Genomic DNA, 26778 nt, shown 5'->3' on the forward strand with positions numbered 1-26778 from the left:
TGAAGCAGGTCTTGCTTGCCTGGACCTGTGTCCAGCTCGCTCTTGCCTGCACCATAAGGCAGCAGGTGGTCTCTGATGGTGGCATTTATTCCCCTGGTCTCAAGCTTGGGTCTCTGAGCATGGACTGAGCACTGAGTTCTGTAAGGTCATTCAACACCCCCAGGGTGCTATGGCTTTGCCCCTCAGGACTCCTCCTCTCCAAAATCTATCTTAACCACAGTTTCAGTTTCCTTCTCTCTTACAGACACAGACCTTCCAAACCAATGTGGATGTTCTGCTGAACAATCTCAATACCACTGAATGAATCATTCATGATCTCGTGAGCTAAGAGAACCTAGATATCTAGAGCATAAGGGCTGAAGGTTCTTCCTCAGAGAGGAAGAGGGAAGTGACTTCTTTATTTTTATTTTTTTATCCCAAGGCTACAAGGACAAAACATAAAAACAAAATGAAAAAAAAATTATTTATTTATTTATTTATTTATTTTTGAAATTGATTTAACTCACCATTATGATTATACTTATTTATTTTTAATAATATTTATTTATTTATTTTAGAGTGAAAGAGAAAGAGAGAGAGAGAGAGAGAGAGAGAGAGAGAGAGAGCAATTGAGCACTGGGTGGGGAGGGGCAGAGAGAGAAAAATCTCAAGTAGATTCCCTGCTAAACAAGGAGCCAGACAGATAATGACAGCACAGGGGCTTGATCTCATGACCCTGAGATCATGACCCTGAGACCATATCCTGAGCTGAAATCGGGAATCAGACTTTTAAGCACTAAGCCACTCAGGCACCCCTGAGTTTCTTAAAAAAGAACAAAAGGAAGCTTAAAAAGTACACTTTGTCAAACCACACTTCCCACCTCCTCCCATCTCATTCTCCTATGTGATCTTTTCTCTCCTCCTCCCCACTTATTCCCAATGAAAATCATCTGTGGGAATGATGAGGCTTTACTGTTCAGTAACTGTTAATCTTTGGGATGAATCCCAAATAAGAATATACTCTCTTCTTAAGCTCTGAAATCACAGGATATTTCTATTTTAAGGTTATAGATATTTTACAATGAGATATAATCACATCAATCAAGACTTCTTTTCAACTTCTGATTGGGTCTCATCCAGCAGGCATGGATTCTTATTGAAAGACATTTTCAGTGAATAGCCAGGGTCTACAATTAGAATGGAGTAATATTTTATGCTTTATATCCACTCACAGCTTTCTCTTCCCAAAAGCATAATCATGATTTTAACATCTGTCTTAGATGCACTCACTTCTTTTTTGGATGCCATAATATTTAAGACCTTCTGTTTCTTAATGTCTTTATAGATATTCTGGTACTAAAGTTGCATTGGTTTGAACTTGACTTCCACAGAACTGTAACTGTGGAGGCACGAAGTCCAAATGTGATCAGCCTGTTTCAAAGGAAGGCTTTGCATAAAAGATAGACCTGACACTATTGGCACATAAATAAATGTTAACGAGGCTGACTCTTCTTTCAAAAAAGACTTCAGATCAGTTTATTAGTAGTAAATACTGAAGTTGCCAGGAGCAAGTTCTAAGTTTTACTATTATTGCTGTTGTTGTTGTAAGAAACACATAAAATTTACCATCCTGTTTTGAGTTTAGAAAGTAAAGCATGTTACATTGTTGTACAAGAAATCTCCAAAACGGGATCCCTGGGTGGCGCAGCGGTTTGGCGCCTGCCTTTGGCCCAGGGCGCGATCCTGGAGACCTGGGATCGAGTCCCACGTCGGGCTCCTGGTGCATGGAGCTTGCTTCTCCCTCTGCCTGTGTCTCTGCCTCTCTCTCTCTCTGTGTGTGACTATCATAAATAAATCTAAAAAAATTATAAAAAAAAAAAAAAAAGAAATCTCCAAAACATTTTCACCTTGCAAAACTTGGAAACTCCACACCCATTAAAAAAAACCATTCCCCACCACCCCCTCCTAGCAACCCCTTGTCATCGCCATTCTACTTTATGTTCCTATGAATTTGACTATTCTGGGTATCTCTTATAAGTGGAATCATATAGGACTTGTTTTTTTGTGACTGACTTATTAGCATAATGTCCTCTTTGCATAATGTCCATAATGTTCATCCATGTTGCAGCATGTGACAGGATTTCCTTCCTTTTCAAAGCTATTTCATTGTATGTATATATCACATTTTATTTGTCTATTCATTTGTCGATGGACATTTGGGTTGCTTCTATCTCTTGACTATTGTGAATAGTGTTGCTATGAATTTGAGTATGCAAATACAAGGCATAAGTTTTGAAGCATATTTTCCTACTATGATGATGGGTCTGAGTGGATTTAGTCGCATTAGAGTAACCACATCTCTGATCTTGTTATTTTCCTTCTTTGAAAAACTGCCACCTCTCTGTATAACCAATGAAATAATATAAACTTATTATTCAAAGTTTTCCAAAATACAGGGCCTAGTGATGAATCCTGATTTATCTCCTACTACTCTTCTGAGCTTGCTTCTTTTTGAAACACTGTGAGCAAACGGAAAAAGATGCTCTTTCTTCTTTCTGGAAGTCTGTCTCCTGTATGCAACCCGACTTTTTCTGCATGTCCAAATTCTCGCATTCCCTCCTTCATGAAGCCTTCCTGATCTCTCCAGTCAGATATGGTTTCTTTCTCCTAAAAATCCCCATAATGTCTTGTGTCACATAGGGTCTTATTATGCCCTGTTCTATATTATGAGTTGCCTATAAACTTACTGTATCTATTTACCCCCTTTGACTTAATACTAATTCAATACTATTGGATGCTTACTACGTGCCAGACACTAAGCACTTTGTGTATATTACCTCCTGTAACACTTAAAATGACCTATAAAATAGGTATGATAATTATCTCACTGATGGGAAAATGGAGGTAAACAGGTTGCCACATTGTGTGTTTTGAGTGGAAGAGATGGGCTGGTGATTTTGCAGTGGAAATGACAAGGGATCAACGTGGTGGAAGTAGTGAACACTGGCACGGGGAGTGCCAACCCAAGAATGGCAATTTATTCCATTCCAGAAGGGCTGCCAGACCCTTCTTCCTGACTTTACAATCAGCACGCTCACCACAGGAAGTATATACTATGTGCTTATGTGTTTATTAATGACATTTGTCAATTTGTAGTATGTTTATATGTTTAAAAAACTGTCCTTCTCACCATTAGCTCCAAGAAGGTAGGAAACATGTCAGTTTTGCCTGGTTTCTAGTACAGTGCATAACTGTAACAGAGGCTGAATAAATGATAAACGAATAAATAGATGAATGAATCAATGAATGAGCTATACTTTATACTGTATTGGGAATGGTAAGAAAAATTGCTGGAGAAATGTGCCCTCAGTGTTTTGGAGATTCTGATGTGCATGGAGGGGTAGAAAGCTTACTTGCCCACTCTAAGCATGATATAAAAGGCATAAATTATTAACAAAAGAGATATAATTGATTTTATAAAAATAAAATATAAACAAAACCAGAAGTAAAGCTTCTTATATTTCAAAGCATCATAAACAATGGAAATGTAAATGATAAGATGGGGAAAATATGTACGGCTTAAATAACAGCCTTAAGATAAAAAAAACTTTTACACATCAAAAGAAAAAAAAGACAAATATCCTAGTAGAAAAATGGACAAAGGATACTCTTTTTGAAAAATGTTTGTTCTTGCAAAGAATTTCCCTGTATCTGTAATGAAAGTATGATCTTAAGAAGAGCAACAATGTAAAAAAAAAAGGTTAAAAAAACCCTGAATGGCCTTTAACATTTTGTCTGTTAGTAAAATCAATTTTCAACTATCCATGGGTGAGTTATTCTTCGACTTTTTTTTTATTGCCGTCCAGAATTCAAAGGCACATTGGTTAGTTTCACTTATTACCAGCAATAGTAGAAAGAATTTGCGTGGGGCTGAAATAATGATTTTAGAATAACTACCTTCATTCATTCATGAACAAATACTTATAGTACGCTTACTGTGTGCCAGGCATTGTGTTAGGTGCTGGAGTTACCTTGGAGAGCAAGACAGAAACGTTCCTGCTCTAATGGGGCATATAAACTATAGTGAGAGTGGGGGCAGGGAGCAGACATTAACTTTAAACAAATCACACAAAATATACATGTACAGCTTTGATGAGCACTCTGAAGTAAAAGTACAGGTTGCCATGAGAGAGAGCAAGAGGGATCTCATTTAGATTGTTGAGTCAGGAAGGGCTCTTGAGAGAGTGATGTATGAGCTGAGATCTGAGGGATAATAGTGAACTAGGAAGTGTGGAGGGAAGAGTGGGCTTAGGAAAGGCGAGCATACCAGCTAAATGGAACTGTGTGAATAAAGGTCCTGAGTCAAAAGGAAGCTTGACGCTTTATAGAACTGTAAGAAGGCAAATGTGGCTGAAGTGGACGGGCTGAGGGAGCAGCTGCTATGGCATAAGGCTGAGAAGGACAGGAAGGACATAGCTAAGACATGTACCTTTATCCTAAGACTGCTGTGAAGTCATTTAAGGGTTTTAAGCAAGACTATTAAACTATTTATAATGTTTCACATTATAAATTAGCTAGAATGTTGATGTGTGTTAATTAGGATAAAAAAATTCAGGTAATGCGTTAGATTAACTTTATAATTTAGGAAGCTTGTTTGAAGATTATCATAGAGAAGCCTAGGGTAATTAGATGAAGGATTCTTAGGATAAGTGTGGTTTATGTACACAGACTTGGTGCAATGATATAAAAATCTTATTCAGAAAACAACTATCCTGGGATGCCTGGGTGGGCATCCATGCCTGGGTGCTCAGCAGCTGAGCATCTATCTGCCTTTGGCTCAGAGCATGATCCCAGAGTCCCGGGATCGAGTCCCACAATGGACTCCCTGCATGGAGCCTGCTTCTCCCTCTGCCTGTGTCTCTGCCTCTCTCTCTCTGTGTCTCTCATGAATAAAGAAATTAAAAAATCTTAAAAAAAAAACAAGTATCCTTGATATATCTTTGTAATTAACACAAAAACTTGGGTGATAGAAACCTTGTGTTTTTGGAGTCCAGTGAAATAAGATCATATTATACTATAAAGTGATTCGTGTCTGTCAGATCAGTTTTCCATTTGATACAATTGAGATATTAAAATTACAAGTCCAGATTGATATAGTATACTGACTTAAAATGATGAATTTATTTTCTTGGCTGTACTACTAAAACAGATTCATTTCCACTTAAAGTGCATTTAAAACTGAAGATTTATTATTAAACTTTGCATCTAAGAAGGTTTTACGAGAAACACTGAAGATTAAAAATGGGTTAATAGTCACGATTGCAGTTAATCATTTACCTAAAGACCAATGTTGAAAATTACTTTTTCTAAATTTTTTTTTATTTTTTATTTTTTTACTTATAGAGAGAGAGCGAGAGAGAGAGGCAGAGACACAGGCAGAGGGAGGAGCAGGCTCCATGCAGGGAGCCCGATGCTGGACTCCATCCTGGGACTCCAGGATCACGTCCTGGGCCGAAGGCAGGCCTAAACCGCTGCGCCACCAGGGCTGCCCTAAAGAAGATTTTCATTCCCAACTACTCTATACTACTGTAGGGAAACTTGCACACATGCCCCAAGAGATAGTACAAAAATTGCTCATGAACTCATTGATCATAACAGCAAAAAACTGGGTACTCAAATGTCCATAGATTGAAGATAAATAAATTGTAGAACAGCCACACACTAGAATATTATGTAGTAGTGAAAATGACTTCCATGCCATTATAATGGCATAGAAGGATCTAGAAGTACAATATCAGGTAAACAAACAAACAAACAAACAAATAAAAAACAGAAAAAAAAAACCCCAGAAGACTACACACAGTAAGATACCCACTTTATAAAAAGCTTAAAAGTGAGCAAAACTAAAAAAATATATATTACTTAGGGATGCAGACATATATGATGATGTTATTTTTTAAAAAGACAAGGGGATAGTAAGACACAAAATTTAGGATAGCTGTTACCTGTGCAGGACAAGGAAGGAAGTGGGATAGGGAAAGAAACTCCTAGGCTGGTACAAAGATTTGTCACAGGTCAGTTTTTAGGTGGGATGATGGATTCATGGATTCATGGGTGTAGTACTGATGTTTGCTGTGCTTCGTGCACCCTTTGTATGTATAGTTTAAAAATATAGATGTATACTGATAGAATATTAATTAAAGAATACTACTCAATACGCCGTATATATTTATATGCATTAGGCAGGAACAACACAAAATACAAACATGAACAATACAGAATACAAATTAAACTCATAATTGGGAAATTGAAAAATGTTCAGAGATTTTCTATATGTATAGAAGATGAATTTAAGGGATCCCTGAGTGGCGCAGCGGTTTGGCGCCTGCCTTTGGCCCGGGGCGCGATCCTGGAGACCCGGGATCGAATCCCACGTCGGGCTCCCGGTGCATGGAGCCTGCTTCTCCCTCTGCCTGTGTCTCTGCCTCTCTCTCCCTCTCTGTGTGACTATCATAAATAAATAAATAAAAATTAAAAAAAAAAAAAGAAGATGAATTTAAAACATTTCAGGGATACTTTCATTACATTGATTGTTTAGAGTTGATAAATCATTTTACTTAATTTTTACAACTTTGTAATTGGCAAAACCATAAAGAAGGGCAGCCCTGGTGGCTCAGCGGTTTAGCGCCGCCTTCAGCCCAGGGCCTGATCCTGGAGACCCGGGATCGAATACCACGTCAGGCTACCTGAATGGAGCCTGCTTCTCCCTTTGTCTGTGTCTCTGCCTCTGTGTCTTTCATGAATAAATAAATAAAATCTTAAAAAAAAAAGGAACCAAAGAGAAATGGGGACATCATAGATTGACATCATACAGAAAATAAGTGTCATCAAACTGTTTTAAAGATTTCTTAAACCTAAGAGCTACAATTCTGAAAGTTCCTTCTGAGAATGTGTTACTTCTAAAAGCTATATTTTTTGGTCTTTATCTTCTTGCAAGGTTGACATGAGTTCATTGCATAGTTGAAAATGGTAATTACCTGGTAAATATTTATTATTATTATTGTATTTCATGAAAACCTAGGATTGCAATTAGCTTTTGGTTCATTACTATGTCACCTGTAATGGTATAGAATTTGCATAAGGGACAGTCTGTGGTACTTTTTTCTTCCCCGTGAAATTCAGATACTATTTCACTCTAGCAACAAATCTTTTAGGCTTTTTTGTAGAGATGAAGGACAGTTTACTTGTACTTGTCCTCTGCCCAGCACATATTCTCAGTGGGTGAGGTACTTAACAGTGCAGCTTTGACAAGGCTAAAGCCAAAGGTTAAAGTCAGAATTGTGGGATAAGAACCTGTGTAGTCTTTTTCATATTTCTGTGACAAAAGAGCCACTGAAATATTACTAGAGAAGCATAAAAATTAGACTAATCATCTCAGTATCACTGGGAAATCAATGGATCTTAAGAGCACTGGATTGGTGGTCAGAAGAACTGAGTTTGACTTTCCAACTTCTTATACTGAATTGTGTTTTTTTTTTTTTTTAAGATTTTATTTATTATTCATGAGAGACACAGAAGGAGAGAGAGGCAGGGATCAAGCAGAGGGAGAAGCAGTCTCCATGCAGGGAGCCCGACATGGGACTTGCTCCCGGGTTTCCAGGATCACACCTGGGGACGAAGGCAGGTGTTAAACCGCTAAGTCACCGGGGCTCCTGTGATTTGTGGTATTCATTTACATCTTCGTGCCTCATTTTCCTTATACTTATAACAGAGATAGCAGCTCCTTGATCTTCTTCCTAGGATTATTATAAGGATGGAAATAAATTGATATACATAAAAACCTTCATAATTTCTAGGAATATGCAAAGGTTACTTTGTCATTAGAGGAAGGTCTTTTTCTCAAATATATTAACATTCATAGCAAACCATAACAAAACATTTTATTAGGCCTTTAAAAGTTACTGTGTAAACGATATGAATTTCTTAATAGAAATAAGAAAATGCCTATAGGGTCTACTTGAAAAATCATTTTATTGATTTTTCATAAAAATGAACTACCTAGATGCAAATGTCAAAGCATATCTCCCTAGAATCCACAGGATATCTTAGATCTATTAATCAAGTCAAGCCCTCCTTTTGCTACTTCCAGAGAAACCAGTATGGTCCTCTTCTTTATTAGGTATGGAGGAAACACAAATCATGCCTCCCGTGAGTATCTGCTGCTGTCACCAATATAGTAACGTAGTGGACCAGCTGGGTGGACCCCTAGATTTGGAATTTTACTTCTGCTCCAGGGCCTAATAAGACTTGTAGTTCTGGAATCTTGATCAGCTTACGTGGAAGCTGCTTTTGCCATTACGTACAGAGAAACTGATAATGCACCCAGAAGATATTTGCTAATTCACAGTAAGAAATATCGTAGACTCGGGATCCCTGGGTGGCGCAGCGGTTTGGCGCCTGCCTTTGGCCCAGGGCGCGATCCTGGAGACCCGGGATCGAATCCCACGTCGGGCTCCCGGTGCATGGAGCCTGCTTCTCCCTCTGCCTGTGTCTCTGCCTCTCTCTCTCTCTCTGTGACTATCATAAATAAATAAAAATTAAAAAAAAAAAAGTTTAAAAAAAAAAAAAAGAAATATCGTAGACTCGTATCTTCACGACAACACTAATGTATTACTTTTGCTTTAGAGTTCCTAAAAGGCTTTTTAAATTCATTATCTCACTTTGGAATCTCATGACTTAAGACTTTTGAACAGGATGGCCTAATTTATTTCAAAACTATTAATTCTATTTATCGGGTGGAATATACCGAAAAGCGCAAAACAAAAGAGGGGGCCAGTATCTTAGATGTCAAAAACAACGTACTGTTAGCAGTTTTTCCTATATATAGTCCTCCTGCCTTTTGTACGCATGCGTTTATAACTGAGAACGTACTGTGTATGCCATTTAAAAGTCAGAGCTTTCTTTCTTTTCTGGTTATGATGGCAAGCTGTGTTTTTTTTGTAAATATTTTGGAAAAGTCGTAGAGAGCAGACAAAAGTCCAAAAGCAGAACATGAAAACCACGTATCATCCACTATTGTGGTTAAGCACGCCGAACACTTTTGGTGTATTTCCTTTCAATATTTTATTCCTTTTTATTTTAATTTTTATTTTTTTTTTAATTTTTTTTTTTTTTAAACGTAGTCGGTATCATACCAAGGCGGGAATGCTTGGGGCGGGGGGGGGGGGGGGGGTCAGACGCACAGGGGCTGGGCTGGGTCAGGCGGCGTCTGCCCTCCAGGCTGGCGGATCAGCACTTTTCTTCCTGGACAGGGGCAGCGAGAGTGAATAATTTCCTTTAAAGCTTACTTCTTTCTGTATTTTATTTTCTAAAAAATATTTTTATTTATTCATTAGAGACGCACAGAGAGAGAGAGAAAGAGAGAGAGAGAGAGGCAGAGGCACAGGCAGAGGGAGAAGCAGGCTCCACGCAGGGCGCCCGACGTGGGACTCGACCCCGGGTCTCCAGGATCGCGCCCCGGGCTGAAGGCGACACTAAACCGCTGCGCCACCGGGGCCGCCCTCCTTCTGTATCTTAAGGTGATCTGTACACTGTTCGTTCCCCCCATCGACACCTGCCCGCATTTCAACGAGCTGTCTCCGCGCTCTCCCCCGCGGCCCTTCCCACCTGCACCGCCAAAGACTCCCGCCCCCGCTTCCCTCCGTCCCGCGGCGGCCGAGCAGGGGCTAGGAGGCCGCGAGGCTGGAGCTTTCCCAGCGGTCCCGGAAGTCTCGGCCGCCGCAGGCTCGGGAACGCCCCGGGGCTCCGCCAGGCGGCTCCGTGCCTCTCCGCCCAAGGCCGCGGGTCCCGGCGCGGACGCAGCCCCAGGGAGGCCGGCCCTCGCCTCGCCTCCCCTCCCCTCCCCTCCCCTCCCGAGCTGGTCCGCGGAGCGCGCTTCCGTGCTGCCAGGTGGCTGGAGTCCTCACGCCCCGCTGCTCCCGGAGGGTCTCTGCTCGGCGAGCAGGCTTCTAGGCCTCAGGCTCGCTCTCCGCCCGCGTGAGAGCCCCGCAGGCCTCCGCCGCAGAGCCCAACTGCCGGGTCCCGTCCGCCTCGCTTCGCGCGCCGCGGGCAGAAGTGCGTCCCTTCTCGCTTGCCTTATGCCCGGCGAGGCGGGGACCGCACTACAGTGCTGCCGGCCGGGGGGGGGGACGCTCCCGGGCGGCGCTCTGCTTTCCAGCGGCGACGCCAGCTCCCGAGGAGACCGCCGTTCGCACTACCGGGGAGCAGCAGTATTAGGTCCCGGGAGCCCGCGCAGGAGGGGGGAAGGGTCGCCGCCTCGAGCCAGGCAGCGGGCGCGCCCCTCTCCTCCCCCTCGCTTCGTCGGAACGGCCCGGAGCGGCGAGCGCGCCGGCCGCGGCGAAGCTTCCCCGGCGCTTGACAGCTCGGCGCGAGCACCGCGGGCCTGGAGCCCCGGCTCGGGGGGGGGGGGGGGGGGCGGGGCGGGGCGAGCGCGCGCGGGGCGGGGCGGGGCGGGGCGAGCGCGCGCGGGGCGGGGCGAGCGCGGGCCGGGGCAGAGGAGCGAGCGCGCGAGCGGAGCCGAGCGGCGCCGAGCCGAGCCGGGAGGTGCTGGGAGAGGCAGGCAGAGCCCGCCGGCCGCCTGCGGCTCCGCGCGGATCGTGCTGCGTCGCCGGGCGCCGCGTGCCCCCGCCTCTGCCCGGGCTCCCGCAAAACTTTTATTCTCTGGGGCTCCTCGGGGTGTCTGCAGGCATCGGAGCGCTCGGCCGGCGCTGCGCTCCGCCGCCGCGGCCACCGAGGGGACGTGCATCCCTTGCCCGCTGGGCTCCCGCGCCCCGCGCCTCCTCACCTGCTGCTGATCGCTGCCCCGGGCGGCGAGGGGGTACCCGCGGAGCGGCCGCCGGCCCCCCCCCCCCGCCCCGAATCCTCCCGCCCGCCGCGGTGGACTCGCCCGGCGCAACTTTAACTTGATTCCTCCCGCCCGGCTCGCGGCCACCGCTGCCGTCTGGGCCGCCGCCTCACAAAGGGGCGCGGGGAGGGGAGGCGGCGCGGGCCCGGGCACAGGCGCCGGTGCGCAGGGCGCGGGCCTCCCCGCCGCCGAGGCCGGGAGACAAAAGGGGAACTGCCTGCGTTCGCCGTGCGGGCCGGGAGCCGCCTGCTCGTCCGCCTGCTCGTCCGCCTGCCGCCCGGCTCGGCGAGCCTCCTCCCCCCGCCCTCGGCTGCTGCTCCGCCTCCCTCCCCGCGGGCCGGCCCCGCAGTGCTCCGGGGCCCGGCGAGCCTTCGGGGCCCCCGCGCGTCGCTGCTGGTGGTTGGGGCTGTAGCGATAATAAATGATAGAGGATACAATGACTTTGCTGTCTCTGCTGGGTCGCATCATGCGCTACTTCTTGCTGAGACCCGAGACGCTCTTCCTGCTGTGCATCAGCTTGGCGCTGTGGAGTTACTTCTTCCACACGGACGAGGTGAAGACCATCGTCAAGTCCAGCCGGGACGCCGTGAAGATGGTGAAGGGCAAGGTGGCCGAGATCATGCAGAACGATCGGCTCGGGGGTCTCGACGTCCTGGAGGCCGAGTTTTCCAAGACCTGGGAGTTCAAGAGCCACAACGTGGCTGTGTATTCCATCCAGGGCCGGAGAGACCACATGGAGGACCGGTTTGAAGTTCTCACGGACCTGGCCAACAAGACGCACCCGTCCATCTTTGGGATCTTTGACGGACACGGGGGCGAGGTAGGAGCGAGCTCTCGAGGGTTTTGTTCGTGTGGGTGTGTGTAGACGAGAGGTGGTGTGAGCAGCGAGGTGGGAGCTGGGTGCGGGGGGCGTGGCGATGACCTGGTGTGCGCCTGGACAAAGACACTGGGTCCAAATGTGGCTCAAGTTGTTTGAAAAATACTGCTGGATCCAGACCTCTTGGTGTCTCTCGGTGGCCAGTTGGGGGTGGGGGTGGGGGTGGGGGTGGGGGTGGGGGGGGAGGGTCGTCCACCATCTGGTTTGTGCCTCGTAATTTATGAGGTTTCCCAAGGCCAGAACCAGGCAAATGACTGTGCTAGTTTTTTTTTTTTTTTTTTTTTTTTTTTCGGGGAGAGTTTATGGTTTCCACGGACAACTTTGGCCCAGGGCCTCAGCGCCCCTTGCTCTAGGGTTTGAGGCTAAGCTAGCCACAAAGAAGAAAGACAGTATCTTTGACTCTCTTTAAAGAAGAGAGACCAAATCTGCAGAGCCCGGTCAGTGAGGGAGGGCTCGGCGAGGACGAAGGAAGCTGGGACTCCTTCCCATCGCATCCTCCCAGGGGAGGCACCGAGGGACAGCTCTGCGCGTCTTCCCAACTCCATTAACTTTGCAAGTGCAATCGGGCCCGTTGACGGCAGCGCCTCGCAGGTCGCCTGCTTTTAGCTGGATCGTGGCGCGGGACCGAGATGCCTCTGGCCTTTGCAGAGGTGGCAATGCCCGCATAGGCGGCGGTGCCCAGATCTCGCCCGGGCGCCCTGGCCAGCGTGGGTGCGCAGGCATCTCCTTGCTTCTAAACTCCTTTATTTGGGGTTCGTCTGGGGCAAGAGACGATGCGGGAGGCCGGTTCAGGTCCCTTTCCTGCATTTCTGCGGCACCCTGATTGCGTGCCAGGGCTCAGATTCCCTGGAGGTCGGGGCGAGGGTTGGCTCTGGTGGTTGGGCATTGGTCCAGGGGAAGTGAGTGGCAAATGTGGCTCCAGCGCCGGGCTCCCAAGCACATCAGGCCAGCCACCCCATCCTTCTCAATTGGTAGTTTGTAAGAGTTTCAGTGTTGCATACATCTTTTTTTTTTTTCCCCCCAGCATACTTTCTTACTCCTATTACCTCTGCCCTCTTCTTCATTAGCCCCCTTCCCTACCTTCATGCTCTGTGCTGGCATCCGACTTTCCCTCCAGCTCTCATCTTGGTCCTTCTGGTCTCTGGTGGGCTGCAGAGGATGTCAGTAGGTCATTCTTTTTCAGGATTTGCTTTTTCTTTGGCCTTTGTTTTGGGTGAACACTGGGAAAGCTTTCAATTGGTTATCTTATTTGCATTCTGTCTTTGATACAAAGTCCTTCACCCACCACTCTGCCAATCATTCTGAGATACTGTGTCTATCTGCCTTAAACCAACTTTGCCAGGAATGACAAACTTAGTTGGAAAATTTATGGGGTAGAACTAAGAACAGTTTTTGCTATTTTTCCATCCACCCTAGCCCAAGTTCTGTCTTTCAAAATGAAGGTTTCTTACTGGTTGTGATTTTATAGCTCTTTGTGTAGTGTGGGGTTTGTTTCCCCTTTGGTCACAGGATAGGTGAAAAACCTGAAATTAATTGAGGGAAGAGATGCTCTGTGCTTGGGTGAATGATAATGTTCCCAATATAATGACTAAATTGCTTTCTTGGTTTGATCAGAATGTCTGTATTTTCATTCTATATTTCTAGCCTAGATTGTTGTGAATTATTTTTTAAAAAGCTTATATTTATTATATATGTTTAAATTAAAATTGGGCAGCTGATAACCTGCTTCAGGTCTTAGCACAGTTTTATTCTTAAAGGTCTGGATGTAGTATTAATGTCATGAAACTTTGGATTGTGCTTGCTTGGTGTGCTGTACTGGCATGTTTTGAGCCTGCACGTGTAAGTGAATGAGTATTTTAAATTTTCTCTTAAGTTGATATTCTAAAACCTGAAAGTTGCAGATCTAAACAGATTTCAGGTTGAAGAATTTCCAGTACTATCTTCTGGTAAATGTATCATTTGGAAAAGGGACATGATAAATGTTTTTATCTAAATAGATGAATTTTACATATATGGTAACCTCCTTAAAAATAGAGTAATTGTTCTATCTATAACCTCCTATAGTATGTAGCCAGTTTGTTCAGCTTGGCTTCATTTTAGGGCAAAATAAGAAAAGTGATGTAAAAAGTAGTCATTTTGTTGCTATTGGGAATGTGATAATAACAAATAATACTAGGTAATTTTTCTCTTACTTTTCTTTTATTCATAGAACTACCCCCCCCACACACAGACACCATCTAATTGTTGTCTTTTGTGTTGTTTTAGCTCCTGTAACATTCACCAGAGGAGGGTGCCACTGTTTGATTTTGGTATAGATGATAGTTGTCTCCTTTCAGGAAAGAGGGAGCTTTTTTTGAACTCTCTATTATTTATATATGTTGTATACAGAAGATAAATGAGGACCTTAATTTTATTTCTAATAATTCAAACTAATGAGATATTTTATACAAATATGAGAGCCCATCTACAATGGTACTGCTGTTTAAATATAGAAAGGACCTGAGCCACCTCGTATATATATGTTTCATATAATTTTTAAGATGAGGTGTTTTTTGATGGTCTTAAGATGTGACCTTCCTAAAGTTAGTTCAAGGCCTGCAGTTTGGTGATTTTTAGGTTAAGCCACTGGACAAATTAGTTTGCATATGTACCTCAATTGATAACGCCCCAGGGATACAGGGGTGAACGAGACAGGGTTCCTGTCCTCCCAAAGTTTGAGTGTAGTGAGAAAAATAGATCTGTATAACAAAAATTACAGTCGTGTTGTGCTTAGGGTGTTATGGGAACACTGAGTAGGGGCATTTAAATCGGACTGGGAGGTGGAACGCCCAGAGAAAGATACGCCCAGAGAAGGCATTATTTATTGGAAGTTAAAAGCACAGGCTTTGGTTTGAGATCTGGCTGTGAATCTATGCTCTGCCTTATACTAGCTGTGACCATGGACGAGTTGCTTAGTCTACTCTATCTGGGAGTTATTAATCTGAAAAGTAGAGATAATCACCTAAGGTACACCTCCATCATTTGTATTATACCCTATCTAGAGAAATACTTAGTGGAGAGAAAGATGTGGAAAAATAAAGCTTTGAGACCAAGAAGACTGCCTTGTTAGGACAACAATATTCTAGGAAGAGAGACTCTACATGTGAAGGCCACAATTTTGATCACTAGAAAGGCATATGTGGATATGGATAATTTATTAGGTATCCCCCAAATTCCATTTCTCTTTGTTCTAACTTACGGTAAACTGATTATTAATTCAGGATTTCAGGTATCTTAGCATTGGGGAAGCAGCATCCTGGCTTCTGGTGCAAATTTTCTGATTAGTGAAAAGGAATATTCTCCATGATTAATTAATAAATTGGTATTCTGATTTGTACTTCAGCTTCTTAGCATGACTTGGTTCTCTTTAGTCTATTCAATTGTGTATTTTTGACAAAGATATATCTCTGGACTTCTTATGCTGAGGACCAGACTCTGGATAGCTGTGACTTCTACATGAATGACGTCTTAAAGAGCCTTGTCTTCTGGTCTTACAGGCCAGGTTCCTCACATGATGCTGTTGGGCCCTTGAGACATTTTATTTATTTATTTATTTATTTATTTATTTATTTATTTATTTATTTATTTATTTATTATATTTTAAAGATTTTATTTATTTATTCATGAGAGACACAGATAGAGGGAGAGAGGGAGACAGGCAGAGACACAGACAGAGGGAGAAGTAGGCTCCACGCAGGGAGCCTGATGTGGGACTTGATCCTGGGACTCCAGGATCACGCCCTGGGCGGAAGACAGATGCTCAACCGCTGAGCCACCCAGGCACCCGAGACATTCTAACCATGATACTGTGGGTGGATCGTTGACTCCGTGTATGTGTGCACCTGTATGTGTGTGTGTTTGTCTAAAGCTATGATGATGATTGTTTTTCTGTATAACAAAAGATTTAAAAAGATTAAAACAACAGAAAGGTAAAAAAAAATAGCTCAGATTATACCAACTGATGTGGAAAGGTTATTTTTAAAATTAAAAAATGTTTATCTGGGAAGTTTTGTGTGTGTGTATATGCTTATCTGTAATTTTTATCTACAGGCAAAAGGTGGATTTTGTTGTTGTTGTTGTTGTTAGCTTATTTTACTTTTTTATGTTATGTAGAAGAAATATCACCAATCTTTTGAGGCAACTTTGTCAGTGTTCATGGCTGAAATCTATCTGGAAAAACGATGCTCCATCGTTATGTGCTCCATCATTACTGTATTAACAGTCATATATCATTGCATCATACAGTTGACACACAGCTTGGTCAGTGATTAAGCACAGAGTTCCATACTTCTCTTCAGAGAAGCTGGACTTCAGATGCTTACAAGGGGCTGCAGTCTTGAAGCTTAGCACTTTTCAGAAGTTCAGAGTAGAAACTGCTTATGGAAGGTTACCTGAAGGATACCTAGTCTAGTTCTTTAGATCAATGGTTCTTCACTTTTCTTGAGCCTTGCTTCTCTTTGAGGATGTTATGAAACTAAAGACATAGTCCCAAGAAGAATGGACGCATGTATCAAGTTTTATTTTTAATTTTAAAGATAGGTGGATACATGAAGCCTCTAGATTTTGGGTTAGTCCAGGTAGAATAAAATCTGTTTCTGATAAATATAGACCTGCAGGGAGCTATGTACCTGGACCCCTTCCTTGGTTTGATTATCATCTTCTCCATCATTTGCATTTATTGACTTGTGTACTGTCATTTGCCTGTGAGGCTTGTTATGAGGAATGGTCTTCCAAAGTTTTCTGAGAAATCAACAGCAAAGATGTCCTTGAGGACTTTATTTGTTGCATGATAAAATATCCTTTTTTTATGAGGACCAAGGGAAAGACAGTTCTCTGATCGCTTTGCGTTTTTATCTTAGGGGTATTGAATTATGTGACTGATTGTTCACATAATTCAATGATTCAAACACATCATCCTGTGTTTGTTGGCTACTAGAAGTGTTAGAGCCAGACCTCTGACCTGCCTCTAACAAACTGCAAGATTTTATAGAATACGTTAATTTGGTGTATAAATCTCACTCCCAGGACAGCATATCTTCTCTACATTCAGTTTCCCTTTGTTTTATTTTTTTCTTTCTCTTCTGAGATACATCATTTTCTCTTGTTGTGGTATATGTATTTATGTAAGTTTCACTGGATCCTTTTTGAAATAAGATATAGTCCTGAATAGTTAAATTATGAAAGGCATGATGAATGATCTGCTTTTCAGACATAGCTGCTGCTAGTAAGGTCCCGCATTACCAAGGTTACGAGGCCTGTGAATTTAATGTGGACCAATGCCTTATGACTTAAGAGAAAACTTGTACTACTTTGGTTTAAAAATGACACATTGACATTTTTGCCAAAAAAGGAGGGGTGGGACGCCTGTGTGGCTCAGTTGGATCAGCTCAGGTCGTGATCCCAGGTAGGGCTCCCTGCTCAGTGGGAAGTCTGCTTCTCCCTTTGCCCCCCATCCCCACATTCTCTCTTTTTATTTTTCTCTCTCTCTCTCTCTCTCTCTCTCTTCTCTCTCTGTCTCTCAAATAAATTAAATCTTCAAACAAACAAACAAAGACAAAAAAGGAGGGGTAATTTCCTCCTTAGCTCCTCTCTCCCATCCCTAGGTGTTTGTTTGCAGGTGAATGTAGGATCCTGACTGCTGACCTTGGTGCATCTTCTGAACAGATTGTTTAGAAATTCAATTCAATTAAACCAACATTTTCTGTATATCCTGACACATGTGGAAAACAGTGTTCTGTTCTCTGTGATGCCTACAGATGAATCGGTGCATTCTCTTGCCCTCAAGGGATGCTCCATCTGCTTGGAGAGACGAGCTTCTTAATAGCAGAGCTATGAGGTGTGTTTTGGGTACCTACAAGAGGGTGATGGCCTGGCTGTGGGAACTTGGGCACTCTTGCAAGAGGAACTGACTTTTGATTATATCCTAGCATTTCCATAGACAGAGACTAGGTGGAGGGAAGATGAGAAAATAATATTACAGGTTGAAGAAAAAAAAGAAAATGACGTGGAGGAAGTAAAAAATGCAGGCACAGTTAGAAAAAACACAGGCAGCCCCTGTGTTTAGAGAGGCTTTCCCGGACGGCTATCATTCTAGATGCCAATTCATTATTTTTTTTCATTTTTGAGTAACCTTTGTGTTTTTATGTAGTCACTAATATTTTTTAGATTGACTATTTTTTTAAATTAAGTATATTTATTTTAAAAAGAAACCTCTTATTAGCATTGTGAGGGGGAAAATCATTAAATGAAGTTCTTGCCCTCCAACCTGCTGAGAAGCCATCTCCATTATGATAGAGTAGAATGATTTTTATTTTTATTTTATTTATTTATTTTTTTTTAAAGAAAAGAATGATCTTCTCCTAGTCTCTGGTTGCCTTTAGAGTTTCTCTATCCCTCTCCCCTTGCTTTTTATGAACAAAAAGGTGGCTTTTGAAATATAATTGTCCGTAATAAGAAGAAAGGCAGGCTACTTACTCCCTTCCTAGATGGAAGGTATGTCTAGAGATGCCACTCTTCAAAGAATTCTAGTTTGGAACAGCTTTCCACTGTGACTTCTGTGACAGCAAAGATTTCATGGGGAACCCAGAGTCATGGGCAGTTCCCAATGGTCTAGCAGAAATTCCACCCCCCATTTCTAATGCAGGTAAATGAGAAGACATTATAGTAATAAACCTGTATCTTTTCTAGCTTAGTTTAAAAAGTAAATAATTCACAGGTTTTGTTACTTGAGTCATTATTGGTCACAAAACCAAGTTCAGAGGTACAGAGAACAGATTGGTGATTGCCAGAGGCAAGGGTTGAGGCATGGGCAAAATGGATGAAAAGAATCAAAAGGTAAAAAATTCCCAGTTATAAAATAAATAAGTCATGGGGATGTAATATACAGCACGGTGACTGTAGTTAATACTTCTGTATTGCATATTTGAAACCTGCTAAGATGGTAAACCTTAAAAGTTTGCATCGCAAGAAATAAAATTCTGTAACTGTATGTGGTAATGGTTATTAACTAGACTTATTATGGTGATCATTTCTCAATATGTATGAATATCGAATCACTATGTTTTACGTCTGAAATATAATGCTTTATGCCAATGATATCTCAAAAATACTTGAAAAACTAAAAAAAGTAATATCTTTATTTTGCTGATATTTGAAATATTTGATTATTTTTAATTTCTATTTTGAACTTTAACCACTTCAGTAATATATTTTTGTGGTTTAACTTTTCTTACCATTTGAATAATCCTATTTAATAGATAAATATGTAGCAAGTTAAACATTTAAAAAAATAAATTAACTTTAAAATTATAAAAGTAATATGACTATATGATAGTATAGAAAAGAAAAGAAAAAAATCACTCAAAATCTCATCCTCTTGTCACATCCACTATTATGATATTGGTGTATTACTTGTTCATCTTTTTTTAATATACATTTTAAATATATTTTTACATTGTTATAATGATGTATGTATAGTTTTAAAATCATGGAGTTTTTTGTTCCACTTTTTATAAGCCTATAAACACAAAGTCATTTTGCTCCACAATTATGTATTATATTTCTAATGTATTTCTTAGTGACAGATTAGTATTTTACTAAATGGCTATTTGATGAGTTACTCAATTGCTTTCTAGTTGGTATACATTTGGATTCCATTAAATTTCACCATTGTAAATAACATTGTAATAATAATTATTATTTTTGAGATTATAATAATTTTTGTGTTTCTACTGTAGTTTAGATTATTTCTCTAGGGTAGATTTCCAGAAGTGGGGTTTCTGGATCAGAGGAGAAATAAAGAAACCACCATTACTGGTAACAATAATAATGATGATGATGATGATGACTGATGTTTATTGAATATGTGTATTATTACCAGGCAGTGTTTAAGTTACTTTATATATATTATCTAATTTTAATTATCATAACAGTATTCCAGGTAGATTCTATATATCTTCTTTTATATATGTAGAAATTAAGGTTCTGAGAAGTTAAGTAATTCAACCAAAATTCTCTTGTAGCTCGTAGGTGGTAAAACTAGAATTTTAAACTGGGATTCTGATTTAAAGCTGTCTCCAAACCCTATGCTATCATTTAAACTCCATGGATCTCGTAATTTTGGCAATGGTGTGCGGGGAGCATTGTTAGGTGAAGAGTGCCTGGTCTCCTATTGCTTAGTAGGACTTGGAGTCTTTCATTTGACTCTGACAGTTGTGTCCCTGTGACATGTGGTATTGTTCTTGAAAACTCTATGCTGGAAATCTTGATAGGTAGATTTGATAATTACTTAAGGAAATCCTACAGTTAAAAAAAATTGGGGTCAGAAGCAGAGCAGGTGGTGACTCACAAACAGCCATTCTCACCCACTTCCCTTTGTTGCTAGCAGAATCTCTGTTCCACTACAGAGAATCTCTAACATTTTTGTTTGTTAGCTCACGAAAGGCTTGCATAGAATTTATAGTGGCATTAACATGGCCATTTGCAAAAAATGATTTAGATTTTATTTTAAAGTACCAAAGGCTTGACTTTAGGATAAATATGTAGTGGTGTATATGTATTTGAATAATTTCTTTTCATACTGAAGCACTGTTTTTTTTTTAGAACTAAAATAATTAACTAATATGTAAACAATTATTAATTTTAAGTAGCATAATATTATTTTTTCATTCGTTTACAATATTGAGTTGATATGTTTAGTTTGAGTAGATGATGGTCTTGTATTTCCATTCTAGAAGGCTGCTTCATACATTGTTCTCTTAGTCGGTCTTAAGCCCAAGCTTTGGTGATGGCTAGTTATGATCTATTTTTAATATGAATCTTCAAAGGTAAAACTTAAATAAACAAAGGAAACCATCTTTTAAAAAATGGTTAATGCCACTACAGTACCTTTTATAGCTTTCTTTTATAGTTATAGGTCCTCCCTATAAAGCACTTTAAGTATTCATGTAGAGAAAAATTATGCATATTGATAAACTGATATTCTTTTTTTTTTTCAAACTGATATTCTTTCAACAAAGTTGAAATCTGTGCTATGAAAATCTTTGCTTAAAAAGCGAAGCCATAATAACCTACATCTGAAAACAAATCCATGAAGTTTGATCACTTGATCTTTCTGGAGAATATTTTTTTCCCCTTTGTTTAATGACTAGGACCCAATTTAATGGAAAGTTAGCTGCCTCCAACTTGTCTAGAATGAGGGACGGTTTTGGTAGTTGAGTCTGTTAAAAGTGAGACAGACTTACTTTCCTCCATTCCTAGATGACAAAGGGAGTTCTTGTCAGGGCACAGGGCTCCTGATAGTGAGTTGGGTGCTACTACAAATGATTATGTAAAATGTTCTTTGTACAGTGATACCAGATAGAAAGGTACCATTTCTAATGTAAAAAAGAACTGTCTGCTCCCCAAGCTAGGCATAATCACTTGGAAAGGGTGCTTTTTTCTAATTTGTACAAAAGTAAAAGGCGCCATAGCAGTAGTCTGTATTTCTGAGACTCACATTCTTTGTTACACTGTCTATCATTATTGCCTTCCTTGTTCAGCTCCAGTGTTGAGCAGTTGACAGATAATCTACGTGTCTTAGTTGCTGAATCAAAGACCAGTTATCCATTGCACGTCATGTTAGTGAACCTTATGACTTTCCTAGAGAAGTGAATGGTTATTTGCATTTGCTTTTCAACATGAATGTTCTAGATTTTAGTCATTATAAATATGAGTGAGGGCTTAATGGTCTGTAGGAATAAATCTTAAATACTTCAAATTGTATTTTTAATAGGACAGTCTATATTCAGCAGTACTCTTGGATAGTAAAGTTTTTCATCTAAGAACATTTAAGGGGCGACCGGGTGGCTCAGCGGTTAAGTGTCTGATTCTTGATTTCAGCTCAGGTTATGATCTTGGGGTCCTGTCATCCAGCCCGGCATTGTCAGGCTCCCCATTTAGTGGAGACTCTAGTTGTTTCCCTCTCCATATGCCCCTCTCCCTGCTCTCTGTCTCTCTTAAATAAATAAATAAATCTTTAAAAAAAAAAAAAACAACAAAAAACCAAAACAAATTCTTTTAGTTATAGAATTGGGCAAGAACTGTTTTGTTTTGTTAAGTATATATCATTTCTTTTTTTAATCTAGTAAGTGCTTTCAAATATTCTTTAATTAAATAAATTAACTTTCAGTTTAATTAGTCACTGGACATTTTCTGGTCAAATAAGTCTGTTACTGATACTTGTATTTTCTGGAAATTGAGACATAGTTGGATTTTTTGTTGTGCTGTTTACCTTTCTACTCTCTAGAATAATGAGGTGAATTTGCTGTAACAACTGGTACCTATATGATAAATATGACTGACCCAGAGTTTGGGATTAAGAAGTTTCTGCTTCTCCTTCTCTTTTATTTAAACACTTAGAGGTTTTCTATATTTCTGTAAAGTAATAAAAAGGCTAAAGTATCTTTACCGATACATTTTTCTCTTTAGATAGGCCTGGCAGGGATATTGAATTGTCATATAATCTAAATATAGTGCCTAAGGCTTCACAGCTACATGAATAATCTATTTTTAAAGACTTTCATCAGGGAGATTCCATACTGTCTGTCCCTGGAGAATTTTTTTTTTTTTTCTGTAGTCCTTTCTCTCAGGAAATTCATCCTTATATATGAACTAGTTCCCTTTGGTTTAAACGTATGTCTCTTAGTTTGGCCTTAACAGAGATATGTTAGGATTAGGTTGTTACCATTTGTAAGATTATGGTAATCAAAATTTTTCAAAAAATTTCCTCCCTTATATTAAATAAGCACATTAAATTTATAGGAGAAACACTCATCTCAACGAAAGGAGACACAAGGTAATTTCTACCAAAGACAGAATAGTTTCCAGATGATCAATAATAGCTCCTCTTTGTAATGTGTTATTTTGGCAATAAAGGACATGTCGTCTTCAGGTTTTACAGATTGGTTAGTTTTGTCTTTTATGTCTGTTGTCAGATGCTTAGGCTATAGGTGGAGTAAATTCTAGCTGGACATTTTACATGCTGTATTATTTGTAAGGTTTTGGTTGCAAATGACAGAAAACTCTAGGGGAAGCAGTTTAAACACTAGGGACATTTATTATCTCACTTAATAAAAAGCCTAGAAGTGTGGATATTTCCAAAGTTGGTTGATTAAGCAGTTCAGTGACTTCAAGTACTTATATCAGAGACACAAAAAAGAGATTGAACCTGTCCTGTGTTTTTCAAGCCCGAGGAAACCTTTCTAGAAACATTCCTATATTTCCTAGGCCAGAATTGTGTCCATGCTTACTTAAACTAATGATTTGGTCATGGGAATACCATCACCATGATGAACTCTGACCCAACATAATTCACCCTAGTCTGAGGAGGAGCCCAGCCTTCTCTGGAGGTCATGACAGACTAGAAAGGTGAAAAAGGCTAGAGTTTTGCTAATTAGGAAGGAGAAGTGGGAGCAGTTGTTAGGTGGGCCACACAGGTGGGAAAGGGGGTTCAGAGAAGGTAGCCTGGAGAACATTTCTCGTCTACACATTAGCAAACTCATTGGAGAGTGTTGCTGTAAAATATATAACATTAATGTGAAGAAAAAGAAACTTTGGAAGACTTTAGAAAAGGGCAAGCCATTGGATTTGCTTAGAGGTGACTTTGCCTGGGACCTGAGATGTAAATTTGGTATTTTAGGACCCCAACAGGTCTTAAGAAACTAATAGTTAGTATTCTAACTCAGGTTTTCTCTCTGTTCTGTATAAACTAGCAACAAAGAGGAGCCTGAGTGTTTGGAGAACAGCAAGGTGTTTTTTGCTCTAATTTAAGACTATGTGTTCAGTATAGGTAATGCTACTGACGAATGTGGAAGTATCATATTCTTTTAGGTGGCTATCCATTTCTCTTTTGGTACCTTCCTGCTTTTAACAATGAATTTGTTCAAATTCAGTAGGATTTTTATCTCTTAATTATTAGTTATCATAAGTTTTGTTATTTTGTTTTAAAATATTCTGATCTACTCCAAGCCTGAGGGGAAGAGATTCCTGAGAGGGTCAGAATTTTTGTACACATTTTGGAAGAGGACAGCCTGACAATGGTCTGGGCTCCAGTGGGAGGGTAGGACATTAAGGTCCTCTGACTTTTCTGTAGACCAAATGAATGCATTTGGGGTAAATTCTGTGTATGAGGATGAAGTACTCATCCTGCTATAAATCGATTACAATGAGGCCATCTTTTCATTATGTTTTCCTGACTCTTTATTACCAGTCTATAGAAATGCTGCCTGACTAAACTTCCTATTTACTTACAGTGGCATTCCTGGTAATTCATTCTCTCTCCTTTTTTCTTTTAAGACATATACAGTCATATTGTCTACAAACAATATAATTTTGTCTCCTGCCTTTTAAATAGTTATACTTTTTGTTTTTGTTTTCTGCCTCTTTGCATTAACTAGAACAGAATAATGTTCTGTAATACTCATGATAGTGAGTGTTAGGTTCCTGTATTTGAGATTATTTAAATAGTTTGAGGTCAGGGAAATGTGAAATGGCTTCAGTCTGTGGATAAAAAGGCTAAAGTATCTTTACTGATATAATGAAAGATGAAATACAAAGGTAAAGTAAGAGCCAAAGAAGAAAAGATATTCAAGGTATGGTAATCAAGAGAATTAATGATCATGAGGATGGACTAGAACTTGGTGTAGATGTGATGCTGAAAACTAGCATGCATTGATTACCTGAAGGGGAAAACACAGTTTTGTCTGCTTTGGGGAAAAATTATCATCACTAGATCCTTCTCAAAGGAATGTCGCAGAAAGCATTAGTCTAAACAATAAGCACAATATCTAATTGTAGAGGATACTGATTCTGCAGGTTGTGAAGACCTAGCAAGATATACACAAGGGATGTCTTCATCTTCTTCTAGAGGAGTGAGAAATCTGGAGCCATCTTACCCTTGTATTTCTGCTGGTTTTGGTGAAGATTGTCCTTATTTTCTCTGGAATTTCCTCTGCAGAAAATCCTTGCCCTATTTCTATTACCTGTCATGTAAGGAAATAGCAGCTGTTTACAGAAGATTCTCATACTGAGTGGGGTTAGGTTGTGTCAGTGTGCAAAGGGAAAATCTTAGGTAAGATCCTTCAAATTGTCCATAAAGGGGAAGAGTTTGTGATTTTCACCTCATATTTTGTAGAGTTATATATAATTATAAATGCATAACTACATATTCAAAGTAATGTAAGGAATAAAGCGTGTGCATATAAAATATAGTTTTATAGTGTTTTAAATGATAAAAAAAGAGTATCTTGAGTTTGTGTAAATTTGTGAATGGTACTGTTTCACTGTACCTTCTGAAAGATAATAGAATAAGAAATTGATGGATATTTTCAGATTTTTGGATGATGACAGGAAATTTTTTTATTTTATAGAGAGCATATTGTATATTTCTATGTGTGATCCTTTTGAGAAAATTTAGTTTGTTAGTTTTAAAGATACAAAGCAGAATATAAACATGTGGCTTTTGGAGTTAGGAGTAAGATTAATTTATCCTGATTATTTTAAAAGTCAATTTTAGAAAGATAATTATAATGCCATATTGAGTGCTTTATTTTTAATCTAAGTGCCAGCCATATCTTTGACACCAGATGGGAATATGAAGATGGGCACTTAGCCCGGTAATTTATACTTATAAATACATACAAAAAGTTTACACTTGCTGTTTCTTTCTTGCCTATGGCTTGAGACCCTGGGGGTCCAGTGATTTCAGAAGAAAGACTTCAGAAGACAATTCTGACCATTCCAATTTTCCTGGCATCCCTCCTAAGTACCAGATAGGTACCCGTAGGTCTAAACTGTTTTGATAAACGTCTGGCCATGAGTTTGTCTAAGAGTGAGACTCTTTGAGCAGCAAAGAATTCTTGGAAAAGTAGCTTGTATTTTTAACGCTATCTATAGGATTCAAGTGGCTGCTGCTAAAGAATCACATGGGTAGAGAACTGAGAACCTGACCATGGCCAGAGAGGTTCTCTGAACCTTCCTATTAGAGCCACGTAGAGATAGAAATTGTTTTATTCCCAGAGGATTATGTAATGCAAACAGTTTCAGACTTGAAAGACTACAGGTAGGCATGTACTTTGGAAATACTGCTTAAGAGGGAATTCTCTGAGGAAGAGGACAGCTAGTTTTTTTTTCTCTCTCTCTCAAAAATAGAATAATAGTGGAAGTGCCCAAATGATGTTCTCACTTTACCAGAGAGAAGTCCTCATCCCCGGTCTTTGTGTTGACTTTATGTTATGGAGATTAGAGCATCTACTTTCTTCAGTTTTAAAAATTTGCCATTGTTACAGTATTGTTGTCTGATACACAGTCCATATTCAAATGTTGCTGATTGTCCCATCTGTTTTTAAAAATAGCTGAGGGATGATTGGCATAAAATAAACTGCATACATTTAATATATATAATTTGATCAGTTTTGTGTGTATTTGTGAAACCATCCCCATCATCAAGATAATGAACATAGCCAGCGCTGTTTAAAATCTCTTTATGCCCTTTGGTAATTCCTTTCTTCTGTGTTCCTCTAGTCTCTCTCTCCATCTCTAGGCAACCATTTATCTGCTTTGTGTCCTTATAGACTTAGTTTGCATTTTGTAAAATTTTATATAAACGGAAATGTACAGCATATACTCCTTTCTTATTTTTTGGCTTTCTTCTCTACTCAGCATAATCATTTTGAAATTCATCTATGTTACATCATCTATCAATAGGTCATTCACTTTTATCACTTAATATTTTATGGATATACCAAAATGTATTTACCCATTCACTTATTGTTGGACATTTGAATTGCTTTCGGTTTTTGACTGTGAACCTTCATAGATAAGTCTCTGTATGGATGTATGCTTTCATTTCTCATGGGCAAATACCTAGGACTAGAATTGCTGGATCATATGGTAGGTGTATGTTAACTTTTTAAAAAACCGATAAACTATTTTCCAAAGTGGT

General features: G+C 40.4%; 1 protein-coding gene across 1 annotated transcript in view; it reads left to right on the forward strand.

The window, feature by feature from the left end:
* Window positions 1-10914: 10914 nt before the first annotated feature.
* The window catches only part of PPM1L (protein phosphatase, Mg2+/Mn2+ dependent 1L), a 296832-nt gene continuing 280968 nt past the window's right edge, over window positions 10915-26778 (forward strand). Inside the window, exon 1 of the mRNA XM_055308226.1 lies at window positions 10915-11702. Within this exon, the coding sequence (XP_055164201.1) occupies window positions 11304-11702 (399 nt within the window). The 5' untranslated portion in view covers window positions 10915-11303. The remainder of the gene's footprint in view (window positions 11703-26778) is intronic.

The sequence above is a fragment of the Nyctereutes procyonoides genome, unplaced genomic scaffold, assembly GCF_905146905.1.
Source record: "Nyctereutes procyonoides isolate TBG_1078 unplaced genomic scaffold, NYPRO_anot_genome, whole genome shotgun sequence".
NCBI lineage: Eukaryota > Metazoa > Chordata > Mammalia > Carnivora > Canidae > Nyctereutes > Nyctereutes procyonoides.